The 17,067-nt window shown below is 36.4% G+C and overlaps 1 protein-coding gene across 1 annotated transcript in view; it reads right to left on the bottom strand.

The window, feature by feature from the left end:
* Nucleotides 1-15,979, bottom strand: part of LOC125276282 — a 46,456-nt gene extending 30,477 nt beyond the window's left edge. Inside the window, exons 1-8 of the mRNA XM_048203782.1 lie at nt 15,829-15,979; nt 12,899-12,975; nt 12,677-12,770; nt 11,453-11,538; nt 9,934-10,050; nt 8,776-8,835; nt 6,922-8,688; nt 5,134-5,307 (exon numbers count right to left, since the gene is read on the bottom strand). Of these exons, the coding sequence (XP_048059739.1) occupies nt 5,134-5,307; nt 6,922-8,688; nt 8,776-8,835; nt 9,934-10,050; nt 11,453-11,502 (2,168 nt within the window). The 5' untranslated portion in view covers nt 11,503-11,538; nt 12,677-12,770; nt 12,899-12,975; nt 15,829-15,979. The remainder of the gene's footprint in view (nt 1-5,133; nt 5,308-6,921; nt 8,689-8,775; nt 8,836-9,933; nt 10,051-11,452; nt 11,539-12,676; nt 12,771-12,898; nt 12,976-15,828) is intronic.
* Nucleotides 15,980-17,067: the final 1,088 nt, after the last annotated feature.

Consider the following 17,067-nt stretch of genomic DNA (forward strand, 5'->3'; position numbering starts at 1 on the left):
TGGCACCATTAACAGGTCGAGTCTAATTTAAGCATTGTCTTTTTTAAGTATTTATATTTTTTCCTAGCATCACATTATGACTGTCCGCTGACTGTGCGCACACCTCAGAGGTGTTTTCAGTCAACCCACTCGCCCACTTGAAAGGGGGCAGTTTGGAGAAAAAATCTTATAACCCAACACAATGTAGCTGTGAGACAGAAGTTATAATTATACAGTTTTCATTTCTATGTTAAACATTTAAATAATATAAAGATTGTTTTGGATGTGGAAACTTATATTGAAAAGGATTAATAAAAAATTTGTTGTTTTCATGTATTTTTTATGTTAAAGTTATGACAGAAACTAACAGATTTATACAGATAAATAATAAATATCATAGCATTCAAAGATAAAACATGTATTATGCAAAGATAATAACATGTAAGTGCAATATATAAAGTACAGTTAATGATTTTATATGGAAAACATGCTACCTTATAAACCATAATTTAAAGCTGCTGTTCGTAACTTTTTTGGTTAAAAATAATCCAAAAACAATTTTTGAGCATGTCCATAACCAGCCAGTGTTCAAAACTATCTCCTTACCTTAGCACGATTCACAAAGGTAAGCTCGTAATAATGTTTTATAATACGGGTGGTACTGGTGGGCTTTCACAGGAAATTTGAGCATGTCGCCATTTGTCTTTGCGTCACGTCTGTATACATAAAGAATGATTACCAGCTAGTAGGCTATATGGCATGTGAGGTGAATCATTTATAGCCTTTTCTCACAGCAGCTGCAATAATTAAACTTATTATTTGGATGGTGGTATGGTATGACAAATTAACTTTAGAGATTGTACAGACTGTACAGAAATTAAAATCTACAGGTAATGCTAATACACACTAAATACACAGCCACGCAATGCTGTTTTTAACATTGACAATTTGAGAACGTAGTATAACAATAATAATAATTTGCACTGTATCACGTGAGACTTAAGATTTAATGGCAGCCACTGGCAGCGCGATTTACTGTAATGCTTTTTTCCCTCAGTCAGAATAAAAGTGGCAGACATGTTACATACTTGTTCACAGTAAGTGATGTTCAGATCACTTACTGTGATTCTGAAGTACAGTATCCACACCGATGTGGTGATTGACAGCAAACATTAGATTCATCCATGCTGAAGAGCCATGCCAAGGCACAACCCACGTAAAGATAATTCCACAAACAACTGCAATTGCAGGCTTCAAACAGAGATGGCGAGAAAGAGGCAAAACTTATGGACTGCAGCTTTAACATATGACTTCTATTCCTATGTATTTAGTTTATTTTGATCCATAAACATAAAATCAAAGCCAAAAGTTAAAAATATATTATAAATTAGTTAACAAGAGTTATACAACTCAGTTAGGAGTAGTAGAAGCCATTTCTTATTACAACACTTCTCACAATATCAAAGTTAATGTTCATTCAGTCTCTCTTAATATTTTTCATTTTTCTGTTAACCTGTCAAACAGAATATGACCATTCAACAATATCTCATCAACAGCTCCTTAAATATTTATTCAGCTAAATTTAAATAATATAACCATTTTTTAAGTAACAATTTTTGGATATTAAATACAAATATATAACATTTATTCATGTATGATTTACTCATATGTCACAGAAAATCAGATCTCATAGCTCAAACACAGGGCAAATTGAAAGGCGCTGAATATGCGGTGACTGGCAGCAGAGATTAAAAGCATGTGTGAACAAGTTTTTAGTTTGTATTTATTGTGCAATTGTTATTTTGGAAAATTTTTTGATAAAACGGAAGTTAATGAGCTATTTCAGTGTGGAAAGCAAAGGTGGAGTTACCAGTCACAGTCAGAATTTGCATCGCTGCTGTTCCATACAGTGAACCATTGGATAACACTGGGAAAGCATACCCATGTAAGGGAATGCTACGGACACCACATCCTGCACATAGGAGGTATTATGTTGAAATTGCACAAATACACTAGAGCTACGCCATTTGACATTGTAGCCCAGGCACACATAGCTATACTGTTCACTAGAGCTAAGCCATTCGGCGTGGTAGCCCAGACACACATGGTCTAATAGGCCACTAGAGCCAAGCCTTATGCCACAAAATACTTAGTTTAGTGGCACGCATACACTGGTATGTAGGCTCATATGTAGCTAACACCACATTGGTAAGTCACCAGGAACACCCCTTAAAAAAGGGGTACACTAGTTTATATAGGGCTACACTGAGAGATGCTTCAAGTGCCTTATATGCACCTCATGGCAACCCACATGTCTAAACACTAGATTTGCTTTGGGGGGGAATAATGTGTTGACAGATCTAGTCTGCCAAGACCAAGCATATGCCCCATTTCTCGTACAAAAACCAAGGGGCCAGGCACACATAGCTAGCATACACGGTTCCTATGGCTCTTTGGAGCAGCAGCAGTACATATGGTTTTGGCTATAGATCTGTTGGGGGTGAGGGCTGAATTGCCATCTTGCCTTTCAGCATAATGGGGGATTTTCTGACATACAGTATACTTGGCTTGTATTGTTCAAATATCATTTCACCTGCTCTGTTGGGGGGTAATTCACACTATATTGTACAGCAGCAGCATGTCTTACTTGCTCACAGCAGTGTGTCGTGTATGTACTGGCTGTAGCAAGTCCCATTCTTGCGCTGCAGCAGCAGCAGTAATAATCAACAGCAGCAGCAGAAATAAAAGCAGCAGCAGCAGCAGCGTAGCAGGGGCCCATTTCAGAAAGGAGGTTAAGTAAAAACTCTGAGTATGTTAACCCTGAAATGAGGGAAACTCTGGTTTTCCATGTCAGAATAGGAGGTATGTCAAACCTGAGAAAGCAGGGTAAGTTAAGCCTGTTTCTGAAAGAAAGGAGTTTCTGAAAAGAAACTTATACTCAGAGTCAGTTACCATGGTAACTTACTCTTTGAACCTAACCTGGTCAGAAGCAGGTTTTCTTCGGTAAACCCAGAGTTTCTTTAGGTCTCCTCCCCCTTTTTAACATTTAGTCTTGTTTTCTTGGGGGAATCTAAATTAAGTGCATTTTACTTAAATGAAAAATTATTTGCCAGTGTGGTAATAAAAATAATCTTAATGCAAACGGAAAATAAAATTATTCCGAGTGTCTATTACTAAGTGCAAATTTACAGTAGCTCACCCACCAATGTCACTGTTAAAAACAAGGCTCGTGATTAATGGCTTCAGTGGTGAATGGCTTGGGGCACGGAGAACTAACTTGTGAGGTTATTGTCTGGGTTTAAATCCGCCTTTTGGCCAGCTCACTCTTCTCCCTTTTCACATCACATATCACATTAGTAATTTTAATTAATAATAATTTTGATAAATATAATCAGTTACACTCTATGTTATTATTGCATCCTGTTAATGTACAACAATACTGAAGTGCAAATAGTATATGTCTGCCAGCATGCAGTATAAATAGCATCTAATTTATATTTGCACTTATTGCAAAGAACTGTTACTTTTACATGGTAAATAGAACATAATTAGCAAAAATAAAAATAAAATACACTTAAATTATTATTTTATTTTATTTATTTATTTTTATTTTTTTGCATGTAGGATAACATTAAAATAAATATTAGTTCAATAACTTACCGTTCTGCCAGGTTTCACCTCAGATATTATAACAGTGATAAGAATTAAACTTGTATTGACTTGGAAGTATGTGGACGTCGTTTTGGTGGGTGCTGTTGCCACGGTGAATCATAATATTGGAGCTCCATTGATAATGGCTTTTCATAGTTGTGGTGCACATGTTTAACTCAGAGTCAACCTACCCAGATTCAATTGAACTAACTCAATTCAGCTGTTCTGAAACAGAAAACTCAGAGTTTCCCATCTCAGGGTAAGTCAACTCAGAGTTCAAGTTTTAACTCAGAGTTGGTTGAACCCTCTTATTGAAATGGGCCGAATGTCAATACAAAGGGAAAATACATAACACAGGTTTTGCTAAAAAGTTGTTACTCAAGGATGGTTCAATCCCAACTGTTTATGATCCTGCTTACAGTCCACAGAGCTGTACTGTCTACGGCAGTATGAAGGTGAGATCATGCACTTTATTATAGTTCATCTGAGTTCATTTATGGATATAAACTCTACTAGTTTATTAAGCACCAGCCGAAAAGGCTTAAGGTCTGCATATATTTGTTTACTGCAATTGTAACGAGTGTGTCTGTTGATGATAATGCAAGGGAGAGAGATTTTATGGATATTTTAATGCACACTTCTTGTAGTGTTTTATTAAGCTATTATAGTGATTTTCTGGAGTGAAAACAGATGCTTCATCTTTTGTATGAAGAAAAGTAATTGTCATAAAACTCATCAGTAAAGTTTTGGCAATCATTTGGACGGGGTCTGGTACAACAGGCTTGTACTAATAATGTATAAAAGCTAAATGGCAACATAAGTTATAATCATAATTAAACAAACTATACCTGTTCTATCTCCATGCAGCACATATTCTCTGGCTCTGTAGGCATTATTGTCTGAATCCAGTTTGGACTGAACACCATTACTGACAGGTTCTAACATTATTTGTGCGTCCTGACTCCTGACACTGGAAAATCTGCTCATTTGCATTTAAAGGGACACACAAACAGCACATTCTCACCCCCCAAAACTGGCCATTTTAACACGCTTTAAATATATATTTGTGGGGTATTTTGAGCTAAAACTTCACAGACACACTCTGGGGACATCAGAGACTTATTTTAAATCTTGTAAAAAGGGCATGATAGGTGCCCTTGAAAGTATAGAATTAAATAGAATAATCAGGTGTCTGAATAAATTATTAAAAGAAAAATAATGAATTAGCATTTCAACATAAATTTGAGATGGAAAAGATAGAATACACAAGAAACCATCAGCCACACACTGGATACTTTCTTTGGGTCAAACCTGTGTGGCCCTTACACTACTCATCCCAGTACCTAAAGCCTGTGCTATTTTAATTAATAGTCAAAAACACTGGAAAGAATTTAATGAAGATTAAACAACAAAATAAACTATAAGGGAATTTTTTTTAGTTTAGTTTTTATTTATTTTGCACATTATTGACCATAAGAAGAAAATGGATGAATGAAATCTTACCACAGTACTTCCAGTTTACAGTGAGGATCCTTCAGTCCATCAGACAGCAGATTCACTTCTGAGTCTCCTAGTTTATTTCCAGTCAGATTCAGTTCTCTCAGGTGTGAGGGCTTTGATCTCAGAGCTGTAGCCAGAGCAGCACAACCTTCATCTGTAACACCACAATTCCTCAACCTGTAGATTAAAGATGCATGGTGAACTTAACACTCTGAGGTCTGAGGTATCGCCGGTGATACCACCGCGTTTTTTTTCTTACCAGTGTGAAAGAGACTCAAAATGTTGCACATACAATTAAGAGCTATACACCATTTTAATCTGTGGGATATCTTCTTTTATTTGTGTACACTCAGAGTAAAAACAAAATGTTGTGCTTTTTGTAAAATAAAGAAAACTAACATGATGCGTGATCTCTCGTCTCCCTCTGAACGAAGTCCAATCTGATAGTTCTCAGAAAATTAACTGTAACTTAGTGAATACTAATGACAAAAAAATTACACTTATGTCTAAAGAAACGTTGAGATGTCAGGTTTTAAATTGTGTAAGTCAAATCGAAAACAAATATTCTCTGTTTATGTAATCTGTATGAAAAGAGAGCCATGTCAGAAGTCTGTGATTCAGCTCATTATCCGCTAATGCGGCCACGCCCACGGAGCCAGCGCTATTCAGAAGCAAATTCTGAGTCAATACATGTATACATCGTCTCAATCGTGTATTTATTGTCTTGAAAATTGTTTTGAATAGCCATAGTTAGCGATCTCTGGCCTCTGTTAGTTCAGTTAGTTCCTGGATTGCCTATTCTTCTTTAGCAGGCATTTGTGGACTAAAGGTGCACAGAGCACCCTCCGACTGCAAGTATAAATTGAAAACACAGTATCCAGCGCTCATAGTAATGACAATAAATATTGAATAATTACTCCTCTGTATAGAAAATTGACATAAACATATGAGAATCCATCAATATTTCTCCAAATGTGCATGCTTTTAAGCTAAAAGCCTATATGAAATGCCATAGAGGTAACATAATTGTTCAGACACTTTGCATCACAGAAATACATTAGGCCTATATTTTAAAGAATATAATAGAATACCATTATTTTAAATTGTAATAATATTTCACAGTATTGCTGTTTTTTCTGTATGTTTAACATGATCACAGAGGGTTTTTCACAGCCTACCTATCTGAAAGAGCTCATTATTTATGCAGGTCATTAGAGCTCTTTATGTGATTCTTTTGTCTTCTCAGGTGAGACTCACCCATTATTCATGATGATTCACGCCTCCACGCATACTGTTTCTTGACCAAAGATGTTTTAGAAAATTTAAATCTCTCCATTGTTTTATATGAAGGAGTAGGAAGGCTAATTTTTACATAATTTTGAAGCAAAAACTCTAGTCTACAACCTCCAATACCCAGAAGTCTTGTGAACACAGATTTAATATTATTTTTTTGGCCTTATTTCAGTGACTTAAGTTTTTTGTTTTTTCAATAACCACGCATAAACGTTATTCCTTCAAAAATACAAACATGTACATACATGTTCCTCACATATTATGGTAGCCTAGTTTGTGCTGAATACAGTGTAATGACACTTTTTCCATTAATATGTTTATGAACAACTGAAAAAAGCACAAATGTCAGGGCATGTCAAAACTTCTCCAGGCCCCAAATCAGCCTCAGACTCCAGAGGGTTAAACCAATAGCAATTATAAGAATAAAATATGTAAAGAAGGTTTTAAAGTTTAAGGTTTATGTTAATTAATTCCTTCTTTGATGTCAGAGTGACTTACCAAACTGATCTGGATTCTTTAACCACAGGCAGCAGCTTCTGAAGAACTTCATCTGCTGCATTTTGTGCTCCTATAAACTGTTTTAGATCAAAAACATCCATTTTCTGCTCTGATGTCAGCAACACATGAACCAGAGCTGACCACTGTAAAGAGGAGAGTTTGGTTTCTTTTATTTTTCCAGATTTCAGATAATCTTGGATCTCCTGCATCAGTGAATCATCACCCAGTTCATTCAGGCAGTGGAACAGATTGATGGATCTCTCTGGAGAATGATTCTTCCTGATCTTCTTTTTGATGTACTGAACTGTTTCCTCTTTGTTGTAGGAGCAGCTTCCTATCTGTGTCAATAGTTCTCGTAAGAGAGTCTGATTGGACTCTAATGAGAGACCTAAAAGGAAACGCAGGAAAAGATCCAGATGTCCATTCTTACTCTGTAAAGCCTCATCCACAGCTCTCTGATGGAGGCAATACATTGGATTAAATGACACCCAGGAAATGTCTTTCATTATATTTATGCAGTTGTTTGTAATGGAGCGGTGCACACAAACAGCTGCTAGATGTTCCTGGATGGTCAGATGAACAAAGCAGAAGACTTTCCCCTGATACAAGCCAAATTCCTCTCTGAAGATCTGAGTGCACAATCCTGAGTACACTGATGCTTCTGTCACATCAATACCACACTCTCTCAGGTCTTCTTCATAGAAGATCAGGTTGCCTTTCACAAGCTGCTGGAAAGCCAGTTTACCCAGTTTGAGAATCATGTCTTCATCCTTCACATCATTCTCATAGTCCTTCTCTTGTTTGACGTTGGTCTGAATGATCAGGAAGTGTGTGTACATTTGAGTGAGAGTCTTGGGAATCTCTCCACTCTCTGCTTCAGTCAACATCTTCTCTAGAACAGTGGCTGAGATCCAGCAGAACACTGGGATGTGGCACATGATGTGGAGGCTCCTTGATGACTTCAGGTGTGTGATGATTAAATTGGCCAGACTCTGATCACTGATTCTCTTCCTGAAGTATTCCTCCTTCTGTGGCTCATTGAAGCCTCGTACCTCTGTCACTCGATGGACACACTCAGAAGGGATGAAATCAGCTGCTGCGGGTCTGGAGGTGATCCAGATGAGAGCAGAAGGAAGCAGATTTCCCACAATGAGGTTCATCAGCAGCACATCCACTGAGGCTGATTCAGATATATTACACAGTTTCACTTTGCTCTTAAAGTTCAGAGACAGGTGACACTCATCCAGACCATCAAAAATGAACAGCACTTTATATTCTTTACTGGATATTTCAATTTCTTTTGTTTCAGGGAAAAAGAGATGAAGAAGATCTGAAAGACTGGGTGTTTTGTCCTTCATCAAGTTGAGCTCTCTGAAAGGAAGTGGAAATATGAGCTGGATGTCCTGATTCTCTTTCCCTTCAGCCCAGTCCAGGATGAACTTCTGCACAGAGACTGTTTTTCCAATGCCAGCGACTCCCTTTGTCAGCACAGTTCTGATGGGTTTGTCTTGTCCAGGTAAAGGTCTAAAGATGTCATTGCATTTGATTGGTGTGTCTTCTGTTGCTGCTCTCCTGGATTGTGTCTCAATCTGTCTCACCTCATGTTCATTATTGACCTCTCCACTTTCACTCTCTGTGATGTAGAGCTCTGTGTAGATCTCATTCAGGAGTGTTGGGTTTCCCTGCTTTGCTGTTCCTTCACAAAGACACTGAAACTTCTTCAGCAGATTTGATTTAAATGTGCTTTGGACCAATTGAGAATCATGACTGAAAGAATAAATTAGTAGATTACAAAAAATATATTTTACTATCACTTTTACTTCTTCTATTTATGTCTAGACAGAAATGTTGTACTTCAGATTAGATGACATGCGTCTTCCACTAAATGTTCCTCGAGTGTCCACAGGCTGTTCACTAATTATGGACAAACATGGACAGAACAGAGACAACAGAATTGAGTAGAGAAACATAGACAAGAATATAGAGTCGTTCTGTGTCACCTCAACCAAGACCCTGGCCAAAAATCTTACTATTTATTAATGGCATTTGATACAGGTTTTTGGCTTTCATCACTATGTTTGTCTGTGTGGAAGAAATTTTGAGTTTATGTATAATTTCCATATGATTTTACTTATATGCTTATGGCTAAATGATTTTGTTTTTTTTCTGGAATTGTTTATGTATGTATTTTTTAAGTTCCTCTTTCCAGTGTCCAGACAACACTATATATGTTCTAAATTGTATGGCAAGATGTGTGACTGTCATATGGCCAGGGTAGAAAATACTGGAAGCAAAGAAAGATGGTAAAAATATTCCTAATATGGTTAAGGGAACGATAATAGGACAGAGGCATCAGCCTTGGAGGTTACAGATATAAAAGTGAGGGGAAACCTTCATTCTTTGTCTTACACTACTTTTGTTTCTGTATGACTGTCTGACCTTTCTTGCAAGAAATAAAACCTTTGGACATAAAGACAATTGGACATGTTTGTCTCTTATTGAGGTGTCTTGGCAAAAGGGGAGATTGAAACTTTGTGTATCAGTTTGAAGTGCCTTAACAGGTAGCAGTCCTGTCGTGTGAGGAAGATCCATTCAGATCTCCTCTGATGGATAGATCCGTTTAGATCCACTCTGATGGACAACAACAACAACAACAACAACAACAAACTCCCTGAGACTTCCTAGCTCATCCATCCAGATAGCAAAATTCTCTGTTTTTACTGTTATTTCTATTCCTTATGTTCTATTTTTATTATTCTTCTTTATGTAAAGCACTTTGAATTACCATTGTGTATGAAATGTGCTATACAAATAAAATTGCCTTGCCTTGCCTTGCCTTATGCAGTAAGAGTCCTTTTTATTTTTACCACAACATCTGTCTGCAGAAAAAAAATATTAACAACATAAATTATCCAGGGAAACTTTTGAAATTTGGTTGATTTGATACAGAATGACCCTAAAGTAAACCATATATAGTAAACTATCTATCCATTTGTCTATGAAATGTTGTACCTCAAATCAGTTGATGTGTGTTTTTCCTTGAATTCTTCTGGATTGTCCATAGACCAGTCACTCTTCACAGATACACAGGTGGGCTCTGGTGAGATTGATTTGTCACCCTCAAATTGACTTTAAAAGAGACAAAAAAGAGAACAGCGATATAGGTTATTAATATAATAAAGACAACATATGGAAGGCATATTTTGGCACTTTTAAATAAACTAATAAGATGGTCAAACCTAAATAGCCATTTCATTATTGGAAAGTCATAACAAAAGTCCACTAATAACAAGCATTGTGAACCCAAGTGCAATTTATTGATGTGATACTTTAACAAAGACTTGAAGAATCTAACTAAAAGATGACTTGACTTGAAAATAACCATAACCATAGATTTAAGCATAAACATTGACTTGACATCATCTCACCAAACAATGGGTTACAAGAACAAAGCTAGACAATAGAACAATAAAGCATGAGGGCTATTTCTACAGAGATATTAAAGACAAATAACACCTGTGATCAATCAAGACAATGACCTAATCACAAAAGAGAACTGAGAAACCACATGACTAAATCAATCAATGACAACATGAAACATAATGCTTTTGCAAGATGTAGTGATTTTTACTCCATTCACCAGTGACGTAAGGCTTGTTCGACTTGATGCAACTAAGTTTTTTTTCCAGCTACTGTACTATATCCCTAGCCTGGATGCCAGCCGAACTTAGCCCCGCCCACAACATTTTGGTCTGGACTCGATCCGTAGAGGAGTAATTATGTTCGGACCAATCACATTGTCAGGGCGATGATTGACAGATTATCACCAGAAACGTAATCAGCCACGTCATCAAAGAGCGCTTGGGGAGTTTGATTGACAAGCATCCGACATTTTGTCCGACAAAGCAGTCAGGAGTTAGAAGATTAACCTCGGTGGAGTTAAACTTGAAAAATTGTGCATATTGACGTCTTTCCGCGTTTGAAACAACATTCATTCTCATGTTCATTCATGTTTATTTGATGCTATAAATGGACTAGTAGGAAGAGATGATCGGTTCACGAGCCTCTTGAGCTGAGGCGCTACAGCAATCTGTCACGATCATGGTCACAACCCATTAAAGAGCCACAAAACGGTTTTTATTGCTTTAATTTTTTTCCTTCCTACGGGATTCGGCAAAAGTTTGATTTATCAGCTGGCCCCGATGGTCGCTAAGAAGAGTTCTGTTGACAACTATGCGTTGCTCAACATACGTCACTTACTCTGTAGCTCTGATTGGTTGTAGGTCTATCCAATTGAGGTCTTTCCTGGATCGGTTGAAATACGCCCCCATAATCAAAGCCCAATGGAGCAGTATCAGACTCATATTCGAACTAGAATTGAGTATGACCACGTCAGGCTACTATATCCCAGCACCATAATATGATAGATACAACAGATCACTAAACCAACCCTGGCAAACACCCACAACACCCTGTTATGCACAGAAAATTTATTTTCTATAACATTGAGATCATATGAAGATTTAAGTACCTGCATCCTGGAGAAAAATCTCCACGGCTGAATGTCTGTGTGTCATCCATGATTCATTCAGTCTTCATGGAGCTGCTCGGGTAAATCTGATTAGAAACACACATTCACATACAGTCAAATACAATACATTTAATTTCTAATTTTTTGAATGTGTTTATGGAGACAAATCAGATTTCTGATTTATAATCAGTAATTATCATAATTTCACTCCTGGTTTATTTGATTTGCATCATGTTAATGAATGTTCAGAACTGGTATCATCTGAATCAGCAGATTCTCTTTTTCAGTCAGATATGTAATGTTTGCACCAGTATTTCATCTGTGTGCATTTAAAACAAATATTTTTTTCTGAACAGCCTGGGAAGTTTGTTACACTAGAGTTTAATGTACTTCCACTGAAGCCTCAAATATTTTCCAAATAGGACATTTTACAATTTGAGCTTGACAGGCCCTGCCCAACATGAAAAAGCAAGAAATAAACAATGTAAAAAATTACATAGTTGCCTGCTTTTGTTCTTGGTGGCTATAAGGCTCAAATGATGTCACGTTCGCTTTGTGATGTAATTTAAAGAACAGTGCATTATTTATAGATAAAACAAGTTAGTGTGACAGGGTGGTAAGTCACAGGTTTATTGTGAATCAATATATCTTATGTAAACAGGGACACACATATAATCCTGAAAATAGTATATGTTTGAAAAAAATGTATAACTTATTTTGTGATATTTTGGATATTTTTGATCATGCTGGTTAACACAGACGTGAAATTGGAAATGTAATAATGAAAAATGATTAAAAATAGTATGTTAATCTTAAAAAAAAAAACATTTTATCACATATTATGTTAGAAAGAACACTTGAATGAATAACTTTAAGCTTTGCAACATTTTTTGTGCCTTATGCATCTGATCAAACGTTGCGGGCGCAAATGGCAAATGGTTTCGCAGAATGACTCACATGTGTTTAGCTTGTGCTATCATTCGGTTACATCTGGTTTGGTTGAGTGTTACAGTATTGTTCTGGTCCAGATTATCAGTGATTTGGGGGTCAGTAGATGTTAGTGAAACATCAGGACTGAAGTTCAGGTGTGAGAAGAGACCTGATCCTGTGCTTAATCGCCTATTCTGCATTTTGTTAATAAGGGGATACTTGCCAAATTCTGGCATACATGCATTATTTGTGTGTGTCTGTGGTCTCTCTGTCTCAGTACAAACAATGTTGTACCTCAGAGTGTTTTCCCTTGAATGTCACTGGCTCTATCATAGTCCGGTCACTCTTTATGGACACACAGCTGGACTGTGGTGAGATTGATCTGCCTCTGGAATTGACAAATTGAATACAGACAATAGAATAGAGGAGAGCAAGAGAGAAAATCACTAAAATGGCAAACACTGTTATGTGACATACAATGTATTTCTATAACATTAAAATAAAAGTTTGATGTACCTGAATCCTGGAGAAAAATCTCCATTGATCTCAATCTCAAGTGTCTTTGTCCTTTATGGTTCACCCAGTCAGAAACACTGAAATTAAAAAAAGTATTTTTAGATGAAGGGTCAGGACACCGGTTTAATGTCTCATCCGAAGGACAGTGCTTTTTGACAGTATAGTGTCCCCATCACTATACTGGGGTGTTAGGACTCACACAGACCACAGGGTGAGCACTCCCTGCTGGCCTCACTAACACCTCTTCCAGCAGCAACCTAGTTTTCCAGAAGGTCTCCCATTCAGGTATTAACCAGACTCAGCCCTGCTTAGCTTCAGTGGGCAACCGGGGTGATATGGCTGCTTCCTGATAGGGGATTTTATAAAATTTTATAAAACATATTTCAGTAAATTTGATTCACGAAATAACACCTCGTTTAGGACTGTATCCTGGATTCCCTGAAGAGGGAATGAGATGCTGCATTGAGAAATGATGCTGTGGGAACACTCTGTGTCATTCTGTCATTAGGGAAGCCAAACCAATCCAATGGTGTGATGGGATGTAAGACGCGGTTGACATGACAAACAGGGCCGGCCCAAGCCTTTATGAGGCCTTAAGCAGAATTTTATTTTTGGAGCCCCTGGGTGCCTCCTATATGATTGACTATTGTTAATGCTTGATTATTCACATACTGTAAATCTAACAAATCCATTATCAATTTTATTAGTTGTAGCTGTGTTGCTTACATCTTGCTTACATCAAGATGGGGAGATGGTAAGTGTCAACAGTTTATTTCATTAATAGTCAGCAGCAGAATAGCAGGTAAGTTGAGCAGTAAAATGCTGTGCAAATGAACAGAAGGAGAAAGAAAAAAAATACTGTCCTTTTAGAGTGATGGGTAATCATGCACGCTAAGCAGAGGGTGAAGACTGAACGGAGAGAAGCAGACAGCTCGCTTTTAACTGGTACAGATTGTTTTGCGATGCGTCTCTAAGCACCTTTACCTTATTTTTATTATTCTCAGGTTAGGTAAGAAAGTCAAATCTGACCTAAATTATAAGCATTTTAAAAATACTTACAATCAGACAGAAGACTTCTCCGTGGTCTGTTCAGGTTCAACGACTTAAATTAATGCCACATGAGGCCGAGTTTAGTTATAAAGTTATAAGTTCATTTATTTATTACACTAATACTACTAACATTACATATATTCTACTATCATTCTATACAAGTAATTAAATAAAGTATAAGTATTAAAAAGTTCTTCAGTCAAGGCAATATCAGCGATGGAGGCATCATCAGCTGGTTCTGGTGTCGGAGGTACAGCCTCAGGTGTGAAGCAGCCCCTCATGCTCTCTTCATGGTCCAGCCTTTTATAGACTATCTGACCACTTGATGTCATCTTCTTGGGAATTCCCCTCAAATGTCTATATATAGAGGCTCGTCTCTTTGTTCTGGACTCTTCTCTTCTGCTGCATCCTGCGCTTCTGATCAAGACATCCTTCAACGGTAAGATTGCCTTTCTTTCTAATACATGTTATTTCCTTTCTAATCTACTAACATGTTACTAACAAATGCATTTCCAGTTGTTTTGTATTCTTTCATAAGTGATTAATACATGCTTTAATAAAGGCATTACAATACCAGTTGTCTGTCATTCTTTAGTATTTAATACATGCCTTAATAAAGATGTTACAATACCAGTTGTCTGTCATTCTTTAATGGTTAATATATGCTTTAATAAAGACGTTACAATAACAGTTGTCTGTCATTCTTCAGTGGTTAATATATGCTTTAATAAAGACGTTACAATACCAGTTGTCTGTCATTCTTCAGTGGTTAATATATATGCTATTGGGCTCTTTTTTTTCTACATTCTTTTGATGTGATCACATCTTTTCATTTACATAAACAGATATCAACCTTTTTTGTTTACATGAACAGATATCAACCTTTTTGTTTACATAAACAGTTATCAACCTTTTTGTTTACATGAACAGTTATCAACCTTTTTGTTTACATAAACAGATATCAACCTTTTTGTTTACATAAACAGTTATCAAACATTTTGTTTCACTGTTTACCCATAAACAAGTTATCTATATATCTATATATACAAGTTATCATAACAGCTGTACTTCATAAAAGGCTAACTTCTTTTCACTTGTTTACACACAAACATGTCATTGAACATGTTTCTTCCTCCAAGGTATCTCTTTATGATAGCTGTACCTCATAAACAGCTAACTTCTGTTTATCTTCAAATCAAAGTTGTGTTGTCATTATTATTACTTATAAATCACTTATTTCAATAAACGTTTTTTCCTCTTAAATCTCAGTTGTGTTGTCATTATTATTCTTTATAAGCAGAAGACCTAGATATAAGTAGCCTAGAAAAGTTGCATTTCCTATTGAAGCAGGGTGTGGCTCATATCAACAAGATCAACAGGTGTAGGAGAATCTGGGATAATATTAAAGGAATCAGAATAACACAGTGCACACTTCCAAACACTGAGACAGGCACAGGATCAAGCTGGTGAGGGCAGAGATAAGGCGAGGCCCATCTCTAAGCCCTGTTAGATCCATTTGCGATCCAAGGAACACAAGCCTAAGCGCCCTCCTCAAAGAGCACCAGGTGGGAGAAGAGTGTCCGTAATGGAAGCTGACAACACATATATCATGTGTATCCCCACTCGTGATGTAGTGTGGGCAAGGATTACAAGTAACATTCACCAATTTATACCGGTAATTAAACAACTTCATATATTTTTAATTATTGACCTACAGTGTATGTCCAACCCCTCCTTAAACATCAATAAGATTGAGAAATTCATGTTTCTTGAAGTACTTCATGTTTAAGTTTTTTTTTTAAAATGATTCAAGAAAGTGTTTCATGGTTTCTTAAGTTAATAAGGAAGTAAAGCAGCTCACCTGACTGAAGTTCACTCACCTGGATTAAAATGTTAGGTTTCAGGTTCCCGACATGTTCATGGTTTCTCATCAAGTGCTTTCCCACAATGTACATTCCCGTGGGGGAAACTAGAAATATTACTATTAAACAATTTGATGCATGTTTTTTCTGAGGTAAAGTCCTGATGTAAAATGGCACACAGTAAAAGACTAAAAATACTTTCACTTCTGGAGGCAAAAGTTGTCAAACTTGTTTGAAAAGAAAACACACATCCAGTTCATAAACAGTTTGGTTATGAGAGAGAGACTAGTGATGGCTTTATGAGATTTTTAATAACATGAATATTAATTATGCACAAATAAGATTATTTCGGATGCAGAGATTTGAGTATTTACTAATTACAAATAAAATGTTAATAATAACATTACATTAATAAATATACAGAAGTTCTTTGTTTTTTGTAGCACACTGACTTATTTTTTCAGACATAAAACTATAGTTCTCTTTCAGTCAGTCACGTTCAGCATTACTTCAGAACTGAGGAATTACGATCTGAGAGGCCAATCACCTTTGAGTGTAAACTAAATGAGCCAATGCACATTGGTGTGCATTGGCATTGGGACTTTTTGTTTGGCTTTTACTTTGGGCGTGATAAAGAAACGTATAATGTAAACGTATAAATGTATAACTAGTCAGTCACACACTGTGAATGCCACAAATTAAGCCATTCTTCTTCTGGGATAGAAATCTGCAATTCCTTTTCCCACTTTTTTAATATAATTAGTTGAGTGACCTTTAATATCTTGGATACAAGTATGTATACCAGATATTAATCATTTTTTACTGCCATTTGTATTATAAGCTTTAATGTATATATTTATCATTTATCATTTATTGCTCTTCTAATTGTTGTATCAAAATAATGTCTAACTTGTAAAAATCCTCTTTCTTCACATATCTCTTTAATTTGTTATCTCCTAGAAGTGACTGAATAGGGATTGGGGTTTGCAAGATATCCAATTGTTTCTATTTAGCAGTATATCTCATATCAAACCAACAAAATAAATTTATTAATTGGGCAGCAATACAGTAATTTTGCAGGCATGGTAGATACCTTCCCCCTTTTTCTTTTGGTAATTGTAAAGTTTTAAATTTAATATGTGTTTTTTACTATTCCAGATAAATTTAGAAATTACTCTGTCCCAATCTGAGCTGTTTTTATCGTAAACTGTGAGGTATTTTCAACACGACATAGAGACAGTGCAGTCAAGCGATAGT

The sequence above is a fragment of the Megalobrama amblycephala genome, linkage group LG9 (genome assembly GCF_018812025.1).
Source record: "Megalobrama amblycephala isolate DHTTF-2021 linkage group LG9, ASM1881202v1, whole genome shotgun sequence".
Lineage (NCBI taxonomy): Eukaryota > Metazoa > Chordata > Actinopteri > Cypriniformes > Xenocyprididae > Megalobrama > Megalobrama amblycephala.